This window comes from Balaenoptera physalus (assembly GCF_965194825.1).
Source record: "Balaenoptera physalus genome assembly, chromosome: 8".
Taxonomy (NCBI): Eukaryota; Metazoa; Chordata; class Mammalia; order Artiodactyla; family Balaenopteridae; genus Balaenoptera; species Balaenoptera physalus.
Window position 1 is genome coordinate 76438368 of NC_138887.1, and position 23513 is coordinate 76461880.

The following is a 23513-nucleotide window of genomic DNA, read 5'->3' on the forward strand; positions in this document are numbered from 1 at the left end:
AGGGTCTTTCATGTTACTCAGTCATCATCACCACCTCCACTCTCCTATGAAGAACCACCCCCCTTACAGAAAATCCTGACGGATTTAAAGCCTCTTTAAAAAACTCAACTACAGCAATAAAAATTTGCATTGTTTATAAAAAGAAATTGCCTCAAAGACCTTGAGTACTTATGGCGCATGCAAAACTCCTACAGCTGTTTTGCCAACAGTATGGAAACAATTACACATGATCTGTACCAGGAAACAAGGCTTAAATACTTCACCATTCTAGGAAGGCCTGATTATAGCTGATTAACGAAGATAATCATCTATAAAGTAATTCTTCTAGAATTCAGTGAAAAGATGCTGATTAACCAGCACACACACAAGTGTACGTAGCCATCTTTCTTCTTCGTGGCTACTCTATGAAGCTTGCATCTTTCTGAGTGTCATCAGGATATTGTCACCTTACTATCATCAGGATATTTTGAAACTGATTTGAATTTTCATCTTTGAGGGATGATAGCAAAATCCACAGGTTACAGCAAAAACAGGCTGATATGTACAGCATTAGGGTACACGTTTGTTGAAATGAATTGAAACGAAGCCCATCCCTGCCTGAGCCATTTCCCTTGTTTTTCAAGACATCAAAAACAAGAATACTAACACTCCAGAATGAGGCAGCGAAGGGCTGGACTGCATAATTTTGCACATGTGATGTGCAGAAAGCCTACTTTTGGGGGCAAATGGAAATCCTTCCTTTGCAAAGCAAGGAAAACAATTTTAACTACTAAAGGGCACATAAGTCAAATGCAACAAAAAAAGAAATCAGATTAATGATCAAGCGAAGTGATTTCAGAGCTGGCATTTAAGGCTGCCTTAAATATAAGAATTCCAGAGCTTCTATTTTTATCTAAATGTCACATTCACTCTCTTCAGCCCCCACAGGAATATCCCAGTTGGGTGCCTCCAGGGCTGGGTGAGTGGGTGAGATATCCCAGGATCCGGTGACAGTGAGCTGAGAAGCCAGGTGGGTGTAGCACAGGGCTGGGTGGTCCTGAAGCTGGAGGGCACGTGTTGGCCACCCACATCCTGAGAGACAGAGAAGTTCCAGGACAAGGCTTAAACCGCAACGGGTTGGCCACTTACGAAGGATCTGCACACATTCGCCCACTTCTTCCTGGTGAGGTGATCTGTCCCGGTTTGCCCTGGACGGAGGAGTTTCCCAGGATACAGGGCTTGCAGGCTAAAACTGGGACAGTCTGGGGCAAGCCTTCCCCTGAGGCTTGCTGGTATTTTAAGCAACAGGGTGTAAAGACAGAGAGGTGGAGACAGAAGTGAATGCAGCTTTTAGCTACGCTTCCCTTGTCAGGAGTGACTCTAACAAAACGAAGGGCAGGGAAAGCGCTGGTTGGAGTAGGTTTCCAGGGACACACCAGGCAGCATCCCTGAACGACCAGTGTCCTCACTTTCCTTTCTGGTCAGCTGTGAGGCCTCAGTTAAAGGGCAGAGGCACTCCTTTTAGAGAATTTTCTTTTCTTTTACTACTTAGAGGTCTGACTGGTTAGTTTGTTGAAATTGATGGTGATGCGAAGACATGGAAAAATACTTATTAAAAAAATCAATGAAAAACTATGATCCCACTGTTCATGCTCTATAATTACTATATTTTAAAAGGATGCTTCAAACTTGGGAAAAGAATACATCAAAATACTAGCAGTTAAGGTAGTCAAAATATGGGCGATTTGTTTTAACTTGGCTATTTTCTAAGTTTTTTGGGCATGTTGGGATGCTTCCATAACGAAAAAATAATAAAAAGAACAATAACACTAAGAGGTTGGACACCTCAATTTGGCAAATGATGGGTCTTTATTCGGGAATAATTTGTGCTAACTCAAGTATTACCAGCTCTCAGTTTTTTTTCATGACAACTAGGTAAACAGCATAACTTTAGTTCAATCACAGATGATCTTAAAAACTCATTCCAGAATTCAAGCATTTACAAGAGATGGCACTAGGTGATTTGGATTACGAGCATCTCTCTCTCTCTCTTTTTTTTTTCAAAAGGAAGAGATGAGAAAATCATTTTTTTAATGTTCTTTACTTTTCAAAGTGTTTTCATGTACACATGGCTTTATTCACATCCAGCTTCACAGGGTGGGGATGAGAAGTATTACAAGGCCCGCCTCCACTTTACTGTAAAGGAAATCGTGACACAGGGAGGTGTCAGAATGCATCCTAGATCCCACAGGAGGTTACTTAAAAAACTAAAAATAGAACTACCATACGACCCAGCAATCCCACTACTGGGCATATACCCTGAGCAAACCATAATTCAAAAAGAGTCATGTACCAAAATGTTCATTGCAGCTCTATTTACAATGGCCAGGACATGGAAGCAACCTAAGTGTCCATCCTCGGATGAATGGATAAAGAAGATGTGGCACATATATACAATGGAATATTACTCAGCCATAAAAAGAAACGAAATTGAGTTATTTGTAGTGAGGTGGATGGAGTTAGAGTCTGTCATACAGAGTGAAGTAAGTCAGAAAGAGAAAAACAAATACAGTATGTTAACACATATATATGGAATCTAAGGAAAAAAAAAAAAAAGGTCATGAAGAACCTAGTGGCAAGATGGGAATAAAGACACAGACCTACTAGAGAATGGACTTGAGGATATGGGGAGGGGGAAGGGTAAGCTGTGACAAGGTGAGAGAGTGGCATGCACATATATACACTACTAAAAGTAAAATAGATAGCTAGTGGGAAGCAACCGCATAGCACAGGGAGATCAGCTTGGTGCTTTGTGACCACCTAGAGGGGTGGGATAGGGAGGGTGGGAGGGAGGGAGATGCAAGAGGGAAGAGATATGGGGATATATGTATATGTATAACTGATTCACTTTGTTATAAAGCAGAAACTAACACACCATTGTAAAGCAATTATACTCCAATAAAGATGTTTAAAAAAAAAGAAAGAAAGAAAGAAAATCAAAACACAAACAAAAAAAACGCCTTAAGAAAGGAGCTAAATTCCTGCAAACAACAAGCATTTACTGACTCTCCACAGCTACATGTTTAAGTGCTACTCCAAGCCTTAGGAAACAGAGAGTTGGTGGAGAAGGAGACATAGTTCACATGTCTGGTTCAGAAACAATCTCATCTGTTTGTCCAACTCTGGAGACATCCCTCATTCCTCACTTTGGCTCTATGGACCAGGATGTGTGCAAGGACATTACTCAGCTGGCAAGAGATGCCTCACTTCTGTTAGAGGGACTGGCCCTGACTGAGCAGCTGGGGAACAGCATCAGCTCCTGAAGAACAGAGCTCTCTTAGCCCTCACTCCACTGCAGCCCTTGCACAGTGCCTGACACCCCATAAGACGTATGGACACTTGTAGAGTATAGGCAATTGCGCTCTTTAAAGGCTTTCTGTAACGCTGTAGAGTGATTGCCGTTTTGTTTGGCCCAGGTCCACTCCCCCTTCCCCTGGTGACTGTATTCCCATTCCCTCAATGGATACAGCCCTAGTGGAGGCTGGCGATCAGTGTTCTTCCTCCTCTATGCAAGGGGTGAGCATGTGACCTAAGCTAGGGCACTCAAATGCTCTCTCCCTAGAATTTGGATTGTGGACAGAATGACACAGGGTTCCCCGATGAGTCTGCCCATTAGTTTTGCTACCTGGATCCCCAGAGTTTTCCCTGGTCCCTATCTTTCCTCACTCTAGTTCTTCAGTTTGTCCATGAATTCTGTGACCTATCCTGTCTTCTGACCAGTTCTTTTCATGCTTCAAGTAACCACAATTGCTGCTGTTGCTAAAAGCATGAAATCCAAACTCATACACCATTGGACCAGTGCCTCACATGCCCCAGCATGCAGTAACTGGGAATTCTTGGACACGTGGTTTAACCTCCATGAGTTGTGGTTGCCTTTCCTGGACATGTAGATGCAAGACCTACATCTCACTGTAGTGAGAATTAACGAGGAAATATGAACAGGGTTCTAAGCACAGCACTGGATACAAATTGGGGGAGTTAGTTAGGTAAATATAGTCCTCCTCCTTTTCAAGTAGGTTGATAATGTGATAATGACTTGGAAGACTGACTCAACAAAGAACTTCTTCTAGAATAAACCTTCAAAATACGCAGATGGTCTTTCTGTGTCAAATACTTGGTTGTCAATCTCACTCTTTTAGACAAAGGCCGACAGTAGGAGGGAATGCAGCCAGGGTAAACCTGAACTCTATGTACTCAAATGCATGAAATAACATGCCTTTCCTGACTAATTTTACACACATTGGGCATGGTGTCTCAGCAGTCTTTTCTTGGTACTCAGAGCCATAAGTCTATAAATTACCCTTTAAAAGGAACTTGTAATTTTGAAGCATCCCAAGAAATTTCCCCATACCTAAATGCTAGAAAAGTATGGTTAAGAGTATAGCTTTTAGGGCTTCCCTGGTGGCGCAGTGGTTGAGAATCTGCCTGCCAATGCAGGGGACATGGGTTTGAGCCCTGGTCTGGGAAGATCCCACATGCCGCGGAGCAACTGGGCCCGTGAGCCATAATTACTGAGTCTGCGCGTCTGGAGCCTGTACTCCGCAACAAGAGAGGCCGCGATAGTGAGAGGCCCGCGCACCGCGATGAAGAGTGGCCCCCGCTTGCCACAACTAGAGAAAGCCCTCGCACAGAAACGAAGACCCAACACAGCCATAAATAAATAAAAAAAAAAAAAAAAAAAAAAAAGAGTATAGCTTTTAAAAGGACATTTTGGAATAGCAGAACTCTCTCATTGTTCTTATTATGTTGCAGGCACTCTGCTAAGCATTTTACATCCATGATTTCACAACACCCCCAGAAGGCAAGTGTTATTTATGCCATTTTAGGAACAAAGGGACAGAGATGCAGGGAGGTGAGCCAGCTGGTAACAGAGATTCAAGTTCAGATCTGCCTGAGTCCAAAGTGTGTGCTTCTAACCCCTCTTCCACACTGCGCAGTGTATTCCGCTCCCCCCACTGCCCCCCGCCCAGAGAATACACTGAACAGGTGGTTTATTCTTTGTAATTACACATGCAAGGAGCAAACTTAAATGTAAGTATGACTCTTTGGAATGAAGGATACATGTTTATAGTTAAGAGCACAGGCTCTGTAGCTGGGTTTGAACCTAGCTCTGCCACTTACTAGCAGGATTATCTTGATTAAGTTACATAGCCTGTCTAGAGGTCAGTTTCCTCATCTGTAAAATGGATAGAAGAGAAACATATATGAGAGAGGGTCAATGGGAGAATTACATAATATAATGCATGTAAGCTCTTTGTGTCCCAGGCACACAGTAAGTGTTCAGTTAACACTAGCTATTACTATTATTGCATTTGAATAATTCAACATAGCTATTCAAATAGCTCCACAATTTCCAAATGAGATGTTACCTGTGGATTTCAATTGTGATTTAGGAGGTAAGAGTCAGAATAACTCTTAGGATGGCAAGAGTTCTAACGTAACTGCACTAGGTCATCAATTTCATAAAACAAATGGCAGGGGCTTATAAAAGTCATATGACACTTGCAGACAGGAGTCTTGAGCTCCAGCCCTGGCTCAGCCTCCCAAGGCCTGTGCTACTGAGTGCCTTGGAACTGTCATCTACTCACTCTGAGCCTTAATTTTCTCCTCTGTGAAGTGGAATATCTACATCCTAGAGTTCTTGGGAGGACCCCATGGGATACTAGTTATAAAAATATCCTATAAGCTGAAGAGCAAGGTTTTATTATTGTTTTTGTTACTCTTAATTAAGAAAAATCTGAAAAATAAATTTCTATAGTGGTGTGCAAACGTTTTCAATTGGCTGCATTTAGCTTGCAGATATATTCATCTAGGTCCACATGGTGTTGTTATTGTTTTTGCAATTAGATGCTGTCATTTAAATATTCAGAGATCTGACCACGCCAGGCCTATATTTCCACTCGGCCACGATGAGTGCAGGCTGTGCAATAGTTATCTCCCTAAGACACAGTCCTACCCCTTCCTGAGTGTCCTTCCCTCATCCCCAACAGAGGTGCAAGGGCAGCTGTCATTTATTCAATGCTTATGCTGTCATTCTTCTTAGAAGAGAAACATATTCCTCTGTATCCATGTCTCTGTCACGGGTAGAAAAGAAAGATCAATAGGTCTCAATCCAACTCTACTCATTCATTTCATTTTCTTCAGCTAAGTTTCACTTCCATCTGAAATGGAAAGGAAGTGGCCTTTTGTCTGAGCTGGAGAAAAGAGTTCATGTTCACTTATACATGGAATGTGTTTGTTTGTCTGTTTAATCTGCTCATGTGAAATTTCTATTTATTCAACAGTAAATCTTTGTGGTGAGCCTGAGGATTGGGCACCAAGAGAATAGACATGAAAAGATGTGACCCTGTCCTCCCTATACTCCAGATATTTTTTTAACTTTTCAATATAGTGAATAATCAAAAGAGGAAAAGCAAGTTTACTCTTTCGTTCTCTAAGTTTTCCTTAAAAAGAGGACTTTAAAAAAGTCAGTTTCACTTAAATCTTTCTAAAATCTAAATCATTTTAACATTTAAAACCATAAACTTTTCAGGTTCTGGATGTACATAAATCAGTAGTTTTTTCATGGATTTCACCCTCTCAGCAAGAAAACTTCCCTCTAGGAAAGACCTAGTGAACAGAATCAGATGATGATTAACCCTTATTTTACACAGTATAAGCTTCTGAAGGATAAATATTTTCCAGGCAGATATAAAGCAACCAATTGTGTCAGCTAAAGATAGCTGCACGCCAGTTTACCTGCCAACTCAACTAAGAAGATCCCACACCCTCTAAACTCAGATTTTGACTTCAAGTAAGTTCGGGGGGCAAGGGATGATACTCAAAGGGGAAAAGAGACAACTGTGTTTTTGATGGTGCCTGCGAACACTTGAAAGAAGGGGTTTGGGGCAAAAATGAATATAAATGTGCATTTTGTTATATTTTCATTGTTGCCTGTATTAAAGCATAAGACTGAAAATAAATCACATGAGGCCCACTTTCTGGTCTAAACTTTACTTTTTTAAAAATCCAAACCGAAACACACGTGTTGCTGACAGAGAACACAAAGCATTTCTCTTTAAATCCCCGATAACTCCCCTACTTAGTAGGAAAATTACAGAGATGCCGCAGAAGGAGGCTTTGGTCTCTCAGCACAACAGGAAAGCAAACTGAGCTTTTGTGAGAAGGCTGGATTTTTGTTGTTGCGTTTTTAGACGAAAGATTTATGCTTATATTTTGGCCCATTTACAATCCATCATAATACTTTGCAGACAAAGTTATGCTCTTTTCCCAATGATCCAGTGACCTTAATCTCTAACATTTTGTGGTTTCCTGTTTGGGGAAACAGCCTAAGCTATTCCAGGCTGCACAGCATTCCCAGTTGGCTGCTATCTGTCTTAGTTTTGAATGTTCTCCTGTTCGCTAATCAAAAAAAAAATTTTTTTTTTAAAAAGAAGCCTTCCCTACAGATGCTAAATCAATGAAACTCCTACAAAGCAGCCCTCCACACTTCCTCTTCTGGCTGCCTTACCTATCATTCTTCTATTACAAACTCCAACATAGCCAGGAGTTCCTTCTGCCTGGAGCAATTAGCATGACCCACCAGTAACTTTCTCCCAAATAGAAGAGAATTAATTTCATTAATATCCAACCTAACCCAGGGCAATTCCCAAGGGTTTCTCAAAAGCTCAGCTGCAAAAGAAAAACAATTTCAGCTATATAGTATAACGTTTAGCAATTTTCCCCACTGGAGGCAAAGTTGTTATTCTTCCAGGGACAGCGCCTGGGCCCCAGTTGCCCATCGCTCGCACTTTTGGCCCTACTTCTTCCTGGTGACTTTGCAGGGATATAGGGCTATAACACTCAGGAAACCTGAGCCCCCACGGCCTGCCTGGAGGAGACTGTGGCAGAAAAATAATGCCAGCATTGAATGAAACAGTAGTCACTTCTGCAACCAAGTCGTTCTTCAAATGAGACATATTTTGCTTCCAAGTTTAAGGAAGACAAAGAAAGAGAGAAAACGGACTTAGAATAAACACCCCCATGTTCGTGCCATTCCCCTACCAGCTGGTTTTGCCAAGATGAGTAAAGAAAAATGAGAGTGGGGCAGGGAGTTTGAGTGAGTGTCCAGTGATTACACAAATAATGTCTTTCTGCCAAGGAAAATTATTCCTGCTTTCTTGCAACTTAACGCTAAATAATTTAGTTGCTCTTAGAATGGAACAAGAAGCAAAGCCAACTTGAAAATAATCCAGTGAGCCATCACGCCAACCCTTTGAAAAAAATTTTAACTACCTAGAACAGCATAATTAACATGACTTTTAATAATGACCCAGAATAATATTTTCCTCCCATTTGAACAGAAGAGTCCTGGGGGCCCACTCTAGGGGGTCCTTTGCTCTGCTTCTTGTTTCAGGGTCTGTTCTCATAGCCCTTTTCTGATCCCCTCACCTCTAACCATCACCTCTCACCTATTGTCCATCCTCAGTAACTGGATTTAATGAACTCAAAGTGCTCCAGGAGCAGGCCCGCCTCTCCCCCAGACAAGTCTCTCCAGACAGGAGTGTCCCCCCTGGTTGTCAGAATGTCAGCTTCAAGGTCATGCCAAAGGTCCTCTCCAAACACTGCCCCGTGCTTGCCAATGTTATCACTCTACTAAAAGGTGGGCTGAGGAACTAATTTCTTTATCTTTCCACATTATTAAGTGTACTTAATTAACCAGTACACATTGGCACATAAACCAAACCAACAAGAGACAGCCCCAAAAAGCAAACAAGAAGTGCTATAATTTATAATGTTTAAGTCTACAGGAATTGACTCACACTCATCAATAGAGTGGCCACTGGCCACACGTGGCCAGTGAGCACTTGAAATGTAGCTAGTCCAAATTGAGACGTGCTCTAAGACACACACTGAATTGTGAAGACTTAACACAAAGAAAAGAATGTATAATCTCTCAATAATTTTTTAATATTGATTAGATGCTGGTATGATAACATACTGGATATACTGGGTTAAAGAAAACATGATATTAAATTAATTTCACCCGTTTCTTTTGATATTTTTAATGTGCCTTCTAGAAAATTTAAAATTCTATATGTGACTTGCATTTCTGTTGGACAGCAGCCATATACCTTGGATTTGGTATATCCTGCAGAGAAAATTGGTCCCTGTGTCAACAGCTGCCAAATGACAGCAGTAACTTCCAAGGACAGCCACTCTTCGAGGAGTGATCTGCAGTTCATGAAGCTGGATTAAGCAAATCAGAAAGACTTTCCTACGGAGGAGAGGAAGATGCTCCTACAGTCTCAATCATTACAGCAGAAATAGGCAGGAGCTACAGGAAAACCCCTTGCCATCAAGTCCCCCTGCCACCTCCCTGTTCCCCCACATTATCAACATCACTCAAGTTCAAAAAAACAATATTTATCGCCATAAAATTGAATGGATTCACCAAGGACTTTGAGGGTGAACAAAACCTGAAAGCTGAGCCCCTGCCACTAAACAGTGTCACTGCTGCCCTACTACCCGTTCTGCCCAGGCAGGACAGGGACTGACCTCCCTGCTGAAGTTATCCTGAGGGCCAGCTGAGAGCAGAGTGGTCTTGTTGCAGGAGGAATGCTAAACCACCTGGAAAAAGCATTAATTTAGAGGCACCTGGAAGCTCCCAAAGGAATATAAACAGTGGAAAGGGAGGCCTTAGAGAGGCCGCAGAGTACTCAGCAAGCAGCAAGGTGCAGCTCACTTTGGATTCGGGCTGGCCTTTGAGACAAGTCGACCCACTTCTCCCATAACAAACTTGCCTTCCAGCTTGAGAAAATTCTAGTTCTCTGTGGATGAAGATTACTTTGCCTTTCTCTTAGGAGAGGACTAGAGTGTCAGTAAGTAGGCCCTCATCCAAAGAGCCAGAGGGGTCACTTCTACAAGTCTAATTCCTACCTGTTATCAATCTCCAGGAGAGGAGCAAAGTCAGTGAAAAGTTTCCAGCCAGGCTGATCTCACGAAAGAAGGCAAGTGGCTGGTTGTACAGCTTACTTTTCTTTACCAAAAATGTTTTTAAAAAGTCTAAGTGGTGCTCTGGCTCTTTATGTTTTCATCTACATGGGAAAACCTGGTATCAGTCAGGTTGCAAGATTCTCTGCCCCATACTCTCAATAGTGATATTCACCAAGGTCCCCTCATTACTTTGCAATTAGGGTTTTTTTGGTGGTTTTTTCCTCCCCCAAACACAACTCCCCCTTATTTGGTAAGGAAAGCATCCCTTTCCCTTTTCTTCCTAGAGAACATCAAATGGTCTCAAAAGGATTGTATACATCCCTGTAACAAATAGGGGGACTGTCAGGAGGCTGAAGAAACAGACTTGAAGATGCAGAGTGAAAGGAGCACCAGGTGAAGAATATCAAGACAGAGGCGGTCAAGGGCTCCTGCCCAGAGCGATTCTTTCCAAAGCTTGGTTGAAGGTTCTTCTGGCTTTCATTTAGTCACATGCCATTCGGCACAAGGACACTGTGCCGGGTGCTGTTACCCGGTGACAACACTCGGGAGCTGCTCATAACGAGCAAGTAGATAGCACAGGCTGCCCCATTGGGGGGGAGCGGGGGTGGGGTCGGATGACTTCTACAGTGCAGGCCAGGCAAATCCAGTGGGAAAAAGCCCCTAGGAAGGGCCCGAGAGGTTGTGAATGTGGCTTCCTTAGGCAGTGGGAAGTATGTGAATGCTGCTCTCCTTACTGGACTACAAGGCCAGGGCCAAAAGCCACGGAATTAAGTCATCCATTCAGATGGAAGCAGAGGAAAGTGCAGTGCAAAGAGCCCTGGGCCTGGAGGCAGATCCTGTGGCAAACAGACTTAAATGATGATGGTGATGATGACTATGATTAGGAAAACCCAAACCCAAACCCAAACCCAAACCCTGGCTCTATCACATCTGATGTGACTATCATAGAGAGCAAATAAGCGCCCTAGTGCCAATCTATCCATTAAACATGAGTAAAGCTTATTTCTTAATTTCCTTTTTTTAAAAAATAAAATATTAATGTACACTATTTTCCTCCCACACCCCAGGGGATGGTGGTTGGCACACGCTGCTTTGAAGACCACTGGTTTCCAATGATCCAACCTTTTAGAACATGTTGGCATCGTTTTGCATCTTCTGTTATACTAAGACACAAGAAATAAAGACTGAGAAGCTACTGCAGCGTGGTGACATTTATTGCACAAGAGATATTCCTCATTGTATCCAGAGAGCAATACTCTTCTCACGCTTTCCGTATTTATCTTTTCAAAGTAAAGTCAACTGATGTAATTGCCTGTGTCTCATACCAGCTGGATTTCATAGCAACTGGATTTAAGTGTGCATTTCTTAGCTTGTTGATTTTTAGGTCCCTGGAATCTACATAACAAATGGTATCACCCCTTAATATCTTTCTTCTTGTAACACCCTCACTCTGCTGTATTTGGGTGGCTCCAGATTAAATTCTACTTTTATGTTGCCATAAATCACAAACGTACCTTCTAATGTTTTGAGCATGAGGTACCTTCAAACAACAACAAAATAAAGCCCTGACAAAATGATGACATCATCACCAAGCAAAGCAATTTGAAATAAACCAATTCATACAGCAGAATATATTATCAAATGGCTTAAAGAAATAAGTAAGAGTAAATAAAAATATATGCTGGTTCTCATTTGAGTATTTCATCCCAACATCAGTTTAAAGGACAAACAAGAAAAGGTGCCAACAGCATGGCAATTTGGGGTGAAATCAAAGTCTGTTTAATAATTTATGGGTATGCTTTTTTCCCTTTATTCATTGAAATGCTCAAAAATCAAAGAAACCCAGCAGAAGCATGCCTCATTAAAAAAAATTACTGCTGTTCTTGCACTTGGATTATAACTAAAATAGGTAAAAGTAATTCACAAGGAACTCGACAGTATAACTGATTTTCAAATGCATACTATTTTTATTTGCCTGCAAAGTGATGACTGCTTATTGATAGTATGATTACATAAAACACATGTCCCAGGATTAGCTTCCCTCTCTTCCGTTATGCTTCCCTAAAAACTACTCCCTCCTCACAGAAGTTTTTCACAGAATGGTACTGGCATTCTCTTTACCGTCTTCAAAGGGATTGAAAGAAAAGTGATCATATCAGATTATAGTCAACAAAGCTAGACTTTTCCCATCACGGTCCGATGAAAGCTCAGAGTCCAACTTAGCAGTTGAAGAATCAGACCCATTTAAGTGTTAAATTTTTATTGGTATGCTAGACATTTATCAAATCTAGTTTCCTGGCACTATTACCATTGACATTTTGCCATCAGAAGATGTTATGAAGGAAAATGCCACAAGCAATTAAAATGACTGCTAAAATGACTCAGATTTACTAGAAATATTTACCTTTCAAACTTCTAAGTCACATCCATTAGCCAGGAATTGCCCATTTCTAAACGAAGCTCTTTTGATAGCCTAGGATAAGTAAAGAAAACTCTTAACGACCTGGGTGTTAAGATTTCAGTCTGGTGGTGAAGCTGAGAAACATTAAGATCCTGAATTCTGAAGATGCAATTAGTTGAAACTTAATGAGCTGCAGAATGATAAGTGACAGGGAAATGTAACTTTATATTTACAGTTTCCTGACTAGATGAACTTTTAAACACAGCAAACTAAGCCCTACCCAAGGGCAATTTTAACCTTTAAAAGCAAAAGCATATGGAGGGAGGTATTAGCCTTTGGAGATGGTACCTCTTAAAACTGCAGTGGCCTTCCAGACAACTTAGCAACAAGGGCAACCTCAATCCAAGGGCAACATTTTGCTTTGGATCCAAATGGCCTCTAGAGCTGTAGCTCCTGTTTTTTTGAAATAATGGTTTCATACAGGAAATACACCACACACACACACACACACACACACACACACACACACACACTCACATTCTCTTTCGTGTACTCTTAGTCTTTGAAAATATAGCTCGTATATTTTTAGGAAGGCAAGAGCTGCAACCAAACAGAGAAATGGAGGTTGGAAACATATTCAGAATCTTTAGCAAGAATCTTCATAAGAAAATGTAACTTCTTTATCAGAAAGTACTAAGGACCAGGGGACTTCTACAAAGAACACGGGATTCAAAACCAATAGCTTTTATGGGGTATGGGCTGCATTTCCTAGATTTTAGAGATGCCCTATCCCTATCTATCTATCTATCTATCTATCTCTCTATCTATCTATCTACCCACCTGCTACTGTATTTTATTACTTTGAAAATCAGGATACATCTTACAATCAGTGTATTTGTTTTTGTTTTTAAAAAAATGCTGCTTAAAAGAGGAAGGAATATAACATACATAATATAATCAATAGTAACTGGAGTGGTGAATTATTTGCACTTACTAAAATTCAAATAAGTTTACTATAAAGACAGCTTACGACGTAAATGAACAGATCATCTGTCTTCTTTCTTTCTGTCCTTTTCCCCCTCCTTTCCTTCCTTCCATCCCTCCTTCCTTTCTTCAAAGTTTACTGCACACTACTATGTGCTAGTTGCTATACTAGGCAACTAAATCAGAACCTTTGGTGGAGGGGGTCGTAATTAAGTATTTTTTAAAGCTTCCCAGGTACTTCTAATGCAAAGAGAACAATGTGAACCACAGCTGAAGTGGAAAAACAGTTTAAGAATGGTAGGAAAAGAGAAGATTAAGGGGAGTAAAATGTTCTAAGCAACATCTACTCTCTGTGAAGCCTTTTATTACTTCCTTTGTTCCCAAGACAATTCTTCTTTCATTATTAACGTTTGTTGAGTGTCTACTATGTGCCAGGCACAGTGGTAGGCCCTGGGTACAGAGTGTGAACAAGAAGGTAAGACGGCTGCCCTTACACGGTTTGTTGTCTATGAGATAGAATTTTACAGATTAGGAAGTTAAAGGGAAAACTTCAATTCCAGGCAGCTTGACTTCTGACACCGGACATATTTTAACATCACCATCAGGGAGTTGTAACATAATTTGCAAGTAAATTGGCTACCCACCAATGAGCATATAGAGCCAGGTAGAAAAAGATTATTTTAATTACCTGCTATTTTGGATAATGTAATCAATGTCTACCAGCGAGGAAAACTGATGGAATTCTCTGTGAGAGTAGATCAGTGTCCTTGCCTCCACCACAATGCCTCATAATTCTCTGAAGTATGCTGAGGGACTTCAAAGTCACGGTCATACTAAGCAGTCCACATGCTCACAACATGGTCAATTAAATCTCTGCAAAGCACTAATCACAGTCTACCTCCTTCAAAGTTTTATTGTATATATTATATATACGCCAAAGAATGTATTATAACATATCTGTAGGTTAGGAAGTATAATAATAAATATACATTCACAAATGCACCAGCCACCTTAAGAACTAGTATAGTACCAATATCATTGAATCTACCCAGTGAACTTCTCCCCTATCCCAACCCCCCTCTGTCTACCCCACAGAGAGAACCACTATATAATACTATTTCATTTATAGGCAATATCTAAAATAGGCAAATCCATAGATACAGTAGATTAGTGGTTTCCAGGGGGTGGAGGGAGGGAGAAAATGGGAGTTACTGCTAAAGCATAAGGGGTTTGGGGGGAACATGACAAAAATGTTCTAAAATTAAATAGTGATGATGGTTGCAAAAATTTGTGCATATTTAAAAAACTACACACTTGAACATTTTAAATGGGTGAATTATATCTTCAATTAAGCTGTTAAAGAAACAGTATAAAGAAATCCTGCGTACTCTTTATGTAGCCTTCAAAATATTAACGTTTTAAATAACCACCATGCAATCATCAAAACCAGAAAATTAACACTGATATAATACTATTTTCTTGCTACAGATTTTATTAAAAAATTTCCACTTGTCCCTTAATAACCTTTTTCTGATCCTGGATGCAATAAAAGGTCACATGTTATATATATTTAGTTGTAAAGTCTCCTTAATCCCTCAGTGTTTGTGTGTGTGTAGGTATGTGTGTGTCATTCATGTCCTTTGACAAGTACTAGCCAGTTATTTTGTGGCTAAATTTGTCCCCTAATTTGAGTTTGTCTGCTGTTGCCTCATGATCAAATTCATTCATTTTTGGCAACACACATTAGTGTTGTTGTGTCCTTCTCAGTACAACATATCAGGAGGCACAAATGTTGATTTGTCCCATTACTGGTGATGTTAACTTAGATCCTTTGGTTCATATGCCAGACTTCTCCACTATAAAGCTACTATTTTCCTCTTCATCATAAATATTTTGAAGGAGGATACTTTGAGACTACGTAAATATTCTGATTCTCATCATACTTTCACTAACTGATGTTAGTATCCACTGATTATTCTTTCCTGAAGCAATTATTACTGTCCTATTTGTCAAATAATGATTTTCTATTCCATTATTTCTTACACATTTATTAATTGGATTTTTCTTCCATTCATTTTTTATTTCTTTACATCATCATGAACCCTGATTTTAAAGGGAATGCATATTATGTTTTATAAAACAGAGTAATGCTTACTGGTAGACTTTTATTAGGTCAAGAAAGTCCCATACTATGGTAGGCTAAATAATGCCCTGTCACAACATATCTAGTCCTAATCCCTGGAACCAGTAAATGTTACCTTATGCAGAATTAATTAATTAATTAATTAATTTTAAAAAATAGAGACTTTGCATGTGTGATTAACTTAAGCATCTTGAGATGGGGAGATTATCTAGGAGGTCCCTAAATGCAATCTCATGTATTCTTCTAAGAGGGAGGCAGACGATATTTGACCACTGAAGAGGAGAGGGCAATGTGACCACAGAGGCAGATGTTAGAATGATATGGTTCCAAGCCAAGGAATGCCAACAGCCACCAGAAGCTGGAATGGATTATCCCATTAGAGCCACCCTATTGACACCTTGGTTTCAGCCCAGTGAAAGTGACTTTGGATTTCTAACCTCCAGAACTGCGAGAAAATAAATTTCTGTAGTTTATGCCATCAAGTTTGTAGTAATCCATTACAGCAAGCATAGGAAATTAATACAGATACTACTATTCCTCGTTTGCTAAAATTTTTTATCCTAAGTGGGTTTTAATTTTATCAAATCCACTTTTTTGCATCTATTAAGATAGAAAATTTTTTTCTCTTTTAACATTTTAGGTGGTAAATTACATGATAGAACTTCTAATGCAAAAATATCCTTGCATTCATGGGATCAACCCAACCTGATCTTTTTTATTCACTGGTGGATTAGGTTGTATTAATATTTTGTTTAGGATTTGTACATATATGTTCATAAGTGAGGTTGCTCATTGTATTGCCTTTGCTCCTTTGTCAATGATCAGTTGACTATATTTATGTGGGTCTATTTCTGGGCTGTCTATTCTCTTCCATTTATCTATTTGTCTGTTCTCCAGCCAATACTATACTGTCTTAATTACTGCAGTTTTATAGTAAGTTTCCAAGTCAAGAAGTGTCATTCATCTGACTTTGTTCTTCTCCTTCAATACTGAGTTGGCTATTCTGAGTCTCTGCCTTTCCATATAAACTTTAGAATTAGTTTGTCAATACCCATAAAATAACGCGCTGAGATTTTGGTTGAGATTTCATTGAACGTGTAGATCAAGTTGGGAAGAACTGACATTTTGATAATATTAAGTCTTCCTATTCATGAACATGGAATATCTCTCTATTTAGTTCTTTGATTTCATTCATCAAAATTTTGTAGTTTTCTGCATATAGGTTTGTACATAATTTGTTAGATTTATGCCTAAGTATTTCAATAGTTTTGGTGCTAATGTAAATGGTTTTGGATTTTTAATTTCAAATTCCAGTTGTTCATTGCTGGTATATTGAAAAGTGACTGGTGTTTGTATACTAACCCTGTATCTTGCAACTTTGCTATAATCACTTATTAGTTCCAGGAGCTTTTTTATTGATTCTTTCAGATTTTCTACATAGACAATCATGCCATCTTCACTTATTCATTCTCCAATACTTATATTTTCTTTATATAGAGCTGAGTTTCTGACCTATAACATTATCCTTCCCTGTGAAGAACTTCTTTTAACATAATTTGCAAGGTAGGTCTATTGGCAATAAATTCCTTCAATTTGTACTTGTCTGAAAACATCTTTATTTCTGCCCCATTTTTGAGGGATAGTTTCATAGGACCAGAATCCTAGGTTGGTGATTTTTTTCTCTCTTCAGATATTTCACTCTCTTTTCGCTTGCATGGTTTCTGAGGAGAAGTCAGATGTAATTAGTACCTTTGCTTCTTTATAGGTAAGGTGTTTTTTCCCCCCCTGGCTTCTTTCAAGATTTTTTTCTTTATCTCTGATTTTCTAAAGTTTACATATGATATACCTAGGTGTCGTTTTTTGGCATTTGTTTGCTTGGTGTTCTCTGAGCTTCCTGGATCTGTGGTTTGGTGTCCGACACTAACTTGGGAAAATTCTCAATCATTATTTCTTCAAATTTTGTTTCTGTTCCTTTCTCTCTTTTCTTTCTGGTATTCCCATTATGCATATGTTACATCTTTTATAGTTGTTCCACAGTTTTTGCATTTTCTGGTTTTGTTCAGTCTCTGTTCCCTTTGCTTTTCAGTTTTGGAAGTTTCTACTGTCATATCCTCAAGATCAGCAATTCTTTCCTCAGCCATGTAGTCTACTAAAGAGCCCATCAAAGGCATTCTTCATTTCTGTTACAGTTTTTGATTTCTAGCATTTCTTTTTTCATTCTTTCTTAGAACTCCCATATCTTCGCTTACATTATCCATCTATTATTGTATGTTGCCTACTTTGTCCATTGAAGCCCTTAGCATATTAATCATAGTTTGCAAAAATGCCTGGTCTGATAATTTCAACATCGCTGTCCTATCTGACTGTGGTTCTAATGCTCGTTCAGTCTTTTTAAAGTGTGGTTTTTGCCTTTTAGTATGCCTGGTAATTTTTTGTTGAAAGATGTACGTGATGCACCGGATACAGGGTACTGTGGTAAATAACCCTTTTGTAATATGGTGGTAAGATGTGGGGGATGGGAAGTGTACTAGAATCCTAGGATTAGGTCTCAGTCTTTTAGGAGCCTATGCCCCTGGACTGTGAACTTCACCAGTGCTTTGTAGTTACTCCCCCTCACCTTTTAGGTGGGACAGCATAGCTAAAGGCAACTGGAATTGGGTATTTCCTTTCCCCCACATGGAAGTCTAGAGCTGAAGTTGAGTATTTCCCTTCCCACAGGTAGATCAGGCTCTGATAACCCCTCAGTGGGTTAGGCTGTGGTAAAATAGCTTTCTGAGGGCAGGCCTTGTTACAAAAAACAAAATGCTCTGGTGTATTTCAAGGTGGCTACTTTTTACCTCCTCCTGCCATAAGCAGAAGGGATTTTTCTCCAGTATTCACTGTGACGACATTGCAGAACTCCCAGAGATAAAACTACAAAAGTGGGGGCTTCCTCCCATGACTGGATTCCCCTGGAGTTTTTAAGTCTCAGGCTTATCCCCACTGAACTTCCAGTAATTCATGAATTACAGCTCAGGTTTTCCTATCCTGGTACTGGTTCTTGTGGAGGTTTCTGCTCATGGATTTCTGCTTAGAAAAGTTGTGATTCTCTGTACCCACCTGCTGGTCTCTCCTGTTTGTGAAGAAGTAGTTTGCCCTGTGATGACTTCACTTATCTCACAGATCTAAGAGGAGTTGTTGCTTTTTCAGTTTGTTCAGCTTTTTACTTGTTGTTAGGACAGAATGGTAACTTCTAAGTTCCTTACATGACAGACTGGAAACCAGAAGTCTGTCAAGTCTTTTTTATTTTTGTATTTTCCATGGTTTTTTGTATACCTTTTGTATATAGCAGGTGCTTAAAGGCTTCTGCTGAAATGTGTTGAACATCATTAGTAATAGCTTATATTTTCAAGCACTTTCTAAGCACCAGTCATTGTTTTAAGTGTTTTACCTACATAATCTATTTAAACCTCATAAGAACTCACCTGTAAGTACTATTATTATTCCCATTTCACAGATGAGGAAGCTGAAGCACAGAGTGTTTTAAGTATCCTCCCCCAAAGGAATATAGCCAGTGAATAGTGGAAACAGAATTCAAACTCAAAATGTCTAACTTGAGAACCCATGCTTATAACCACCATGTGCTATGGACCCAGGTAACTCCTAGAAATCCTGATAATATTTAACCATGATCTGATTTAATCATGAATTCCAATAGTCCAACAGATTATTTCTCATTCTAGTTGTTCTGGAAACTGCTAAAATGATATTTCAATTTACCACCTAAATATTTGAAATTACTGAAAAGAGGATGACTTTGAGTACACATCCCTTGTAGGTCTTTACAAGAAAAGGATTATGTTTTCACATAGTCTGTACAGAAACTGATGTACTACACCCTTGTTCTTTTAGTTCTATTAGTTTCCAGAAACTGATGAAGGTCTTCCTCAGCCCATCAGATATTCCACATTGCCTAAAATGAATCTAGTACTAGAAAGAGACTTCCATGTTCCTATGAATAGAAACATGTGCACTATTTTCTATGACAAATTAGTACTGAGTCTTACATAAATATAACCTTGAGGGCACTAATGTTTTAAGCCAACCTAGATTGTTCTGATTCCACTGCATACACATTGAGGTTCACCACCATTAACAGACAAGCCAAGGATAATCGCTGCCCTGTGGGCTATGCCAGCTGTAGCCATGGATATGCGGTCTGTTTCAGCAACAGCCGCTGTTTGGTCTGCACTCAGACTGACTGCATACTTTGTTCTCTTTCTTTCTGGAAACATGGTTTATCTGCACCACTAATCTAGTCTCTTTTTCTGACAACTGATTCAGAGTTTGAAAGTTTAGAAAACATTCTGATTTCATTGGAATTCATATTGGTAGGTTTAGGATACATGGGAAACAGAAACAGATATGTTTAAATATCAAAATGCAGGCTCATCTTCAATCAGCATATTCTCCCTTATCAAGCAAGTGGCCACTGTATGGCGATCAGCCAATACCAGGAGAGTTTACACCATCAGGTGAACTATATATCTCACGCTATCCTCACTTGGCTGAGAAAGCAATCATACTCTAGTTAAATTTATACAGTGAGAAAACCTATCTTGCAAGGGCACAAAAAAATATACATGGGAACTCCCTTATCTGCTCTCCACTCAAAAAAACCATTTTGCATTCCTTAATGTTACATTATAGCCCAATGTTTACATCTTGAAAACATAAGTGCTAAGCTCTTTTTGGTTTAATAAATTTGTGGATAATAAATACCTGATAGATTATGAACAAGTTTATTAGATATATTTTTGATAGACCACTAATTTATAGAACTGATTTTTCATTCATTCATTCATTTATGTGTTACTGACTTCTGCTCAAGGCCCATAACGGCAGTACAGTGTGCTAAGTGTGACCACAGCAGTAGAGACCACATGGTCTGAGACCTCAGAGAAGAGGACAGCCTGAAGGTGCTCAGAGAAGGCTCCAAGCAGGCAAGCACTAAGGGCCACTACATTTCCCTGACAGAACCAAACACAAGAGTGGCTGAAATCCTGACCTCATCTAGTTAGGCCCTTTCTTGCCTACAAAGTAAGTATTTCATGAAGTTCTGCAGATATATAATGGGTTTGTAGACTCTGCATGCCATTGGCCTTAGATTATTTTGAATAAAAGTTGTATGTCTAGGATTCAAACTCTGTGTACTAGAGGCAGGATCAGAAAATAGGTCTTCTAGGTCGGGCATATTCTAAAACACAATCTAGTAAGGGTGCATTAGGTCAAGGGCTCCCTGGGTAGTACTGAAGGTTGTGCACTGAACAATCCCAAGAGACACTATTCCTAACATAGACATTGTTGAAATGTGTTTTCCTTACGTCAGAAAATAGCATTAAAGAGTCTGGTTCAAATAAAAGCAGTATATTAGGACAATTTTTGGACAGATAGAAATAAAGTATCTTGAGGAGAGGTTGCCTTTTGTCTAGTTCATGTGTTGGTTACTGGTTGCCCTGTTTTTTGTTCATTCCAAACATTACTCTTGCCTCTGCCAGGAAAGAGAGAGAAAGTGGATCACCTCTGGTGGTGATCTTCTCTATCATTAACACACTTATCCTGTTGAGCTACCCCCAGACCATGCCTAGGACAAATGCTAACAGTCCTGGAGGATCAGAGGAGGAGGTAAGAAGAGAAATAAAGGGGAAAGAAATGCACAGGATGACTGTCCCCCTGTCACCTGCTCGTGGTGTCCTTCCCTCACAGTGAGAGTTCGAGGGTCCACAGTTCCTCTGCTTGAACCTCTGGTACCACCAGCAACAAATCAGGCAGCATATCTCAGTCAGATAACACAGTGATTGACTTTACATGCCTCAAAACAGGGACCTTTTCTCATTCAACGCTTCAACCTGACAGACTAGCACAACGTTTGGCTTAAAGCCGGCCTTGAAGAAACTGTGGTTGAGCAACGTGAATGAATGCAATTATCAAGCAAAAAGCATTTTGGAATAACCAGTTGATTTCATTTATCCCTGACTTCATTGGGATTAACATAATAAAGCAAACAATAAGGGAAAATTGGCTTACACAAGGCCAGTCATCTTCTCGGCTCTGCTCCCCTTCTATTTTCAAGAAATGATGGGAGGTGTCATGTGCCAAAGAGAATTTCATTTTTAGGAACTTTCGGGGGAAAGTGATTTAATTAGAAGGAAAAAAATAAAACTTTTAATTCAAAGAAATCAAACAATGCAGCAGTTGTTTCTTATATTTGTAAGATATCATAAAAGTAAAAAATGGCAGGAGTCAAATTAAGAGTAAAAGAAGGTCACTTCTGCTTTGGGTGATCTGAAAAGTTCCTAAAATAGATAGTAACTAAAGTTAAGTCTCTTACCTTATAATTATTCATGATTTCAGTTAACCATGGTTTCACTGACTTTACTGTATCTTCTCGCAAGTACTTTTCAACTTTGGATCCATCACTAAAAGTCTGGTTTCCCACGTGGATGGCTTGTCTCACTTGTGGGAGGGACAAAAATTTCCTGTAGTAACTTTGGTCCTCAGGTTCCTGGCATCAGAAAAATATTAGGGAAAACGAGTGGGTGGTGGGAACAGCACTCTGGGGAAAGCTTCAAATTTCTCCTAACATATATCACAATGAACAAGATGTGACACCACTATTAACTGGTATCTACCCTGAATATCTTAACTTGGGGGTTTGGGGAAATTCAAATTTTACCAAGCAAATCTGGATGATCTGATACTCTTAGAGCCAGTATCCAATTTGCAAATGCTGGATTTTCCTTTTTGTAACAACGAAACTTTTGTGATCTGTAACTCCAACTAAAAACCCCATTCAAGGCAAAGATAGGAAAAATGAAGAGGCGAGATTATCAAAATCATTTTGCTCCTTGTTGGAGGCTCTCGGGAAAGAAGGTGAAATGGACCACAAGGGGCCAGGAAGGTGATGTGGTGGATTAAAAGCTGAGGATTTCTTTTTCATGTTCTGTCGTTTATTAAAACCACACACACAAAATAATCAGCTGACCATAATTTAAGGGGGAAAATATATCAAGTGTAAGAACAGATGATACCTTATGAAGGACATAAGACAAAAGAGAAGTTGTCCATGAGCCTTATTTTTTAAAAATACTGCATAAAAAGTCTCTGTAAGATTCATTACACTAAAAGGAAAAAAAAAAAAGGAGTAAATGCTGTTTTTAAAAAGTTACAAAGGATAAAAAAAAAGAGTTTGAAATCAACAATTTTGTGAATCATCAATATTTTTTGCTAACTGTGAATACATTTTCTTTGTAAAGAAAAAAATTTAATCACAAATTTTGCTTCTTTCTTGCCTAGCATATGTTTTTCTCTTGGTAGAATCTAAATCCAAAACCACAGGGTTGGCAAATTCCATTGAAATTAGCTTTATATTTTATTTACAAAATAGTTCATAAGTAAGACAATTTTAAAAAACAGAATGTATTGTCATATCCACTAGACATGGTTATACAAATCCAAATCCCCACTCTGGCTCCCTCTATCTTATTTGATTAATTCTACCCAAAAGACATCAAATTTTGGCCCACTTTTATGAAAGAAACTATCCGAATACTTTGAGAAATATTCCAGAGGGCTTGAAGTGAGGGCCGTACTGAATGCATGAAACATCTTAAGTTAAAAGTAAGACAAAGCAAATATTTTCATAAAGGCTTTGGCAGTTTGGGTTATCCAAGCTGTCTTAAGTACAGAACAAATAATGTGGGCATTTTCAAGAAACTCACTACAGGATTGGAGCTCTGGGACCTGATACCCAGAACTGCAATCCTGGCCTCTCTCCTTCACAAAAGAACTTCTGTATAACAAGCTCTAGTGGGGGGAAATTGTGTTAATCGGAGATTTTTTTTGAGTTATCTGGAATATCACACAGTCTCAATGGTCAGATTATAATGTATACAAGATGGGCAGGGTAAAAAATCCTATAGATTAGTAGAC

General features: G+C 39.4%; 1 protein-coding gene across 5 annotated transcripts in view; it reads right to left on the reverse strand.

Moving 5' to 3' along the window:
* Nucleotides 1-23513, reverse strand: part of CPVL (carboxypeptidase vitellogenic like) — a 148196-nt gene that overhangs the window by 64787 nt on the left and 59896 nt on the right. For all 5 annotated transcript variants that reach the window (XM_082471975.1, XM_082471976.1, XM_082471972.1 and 2 more), the window contains one exon: nt 21913-22086. In XM_082471975.1, the coding sequence (XP_082328101.1) occupies nt 21913-22086 (174 nt within the window). The remainder of the gene's footprint in view (nt 1-21912; nt 22087-23513) is intronic.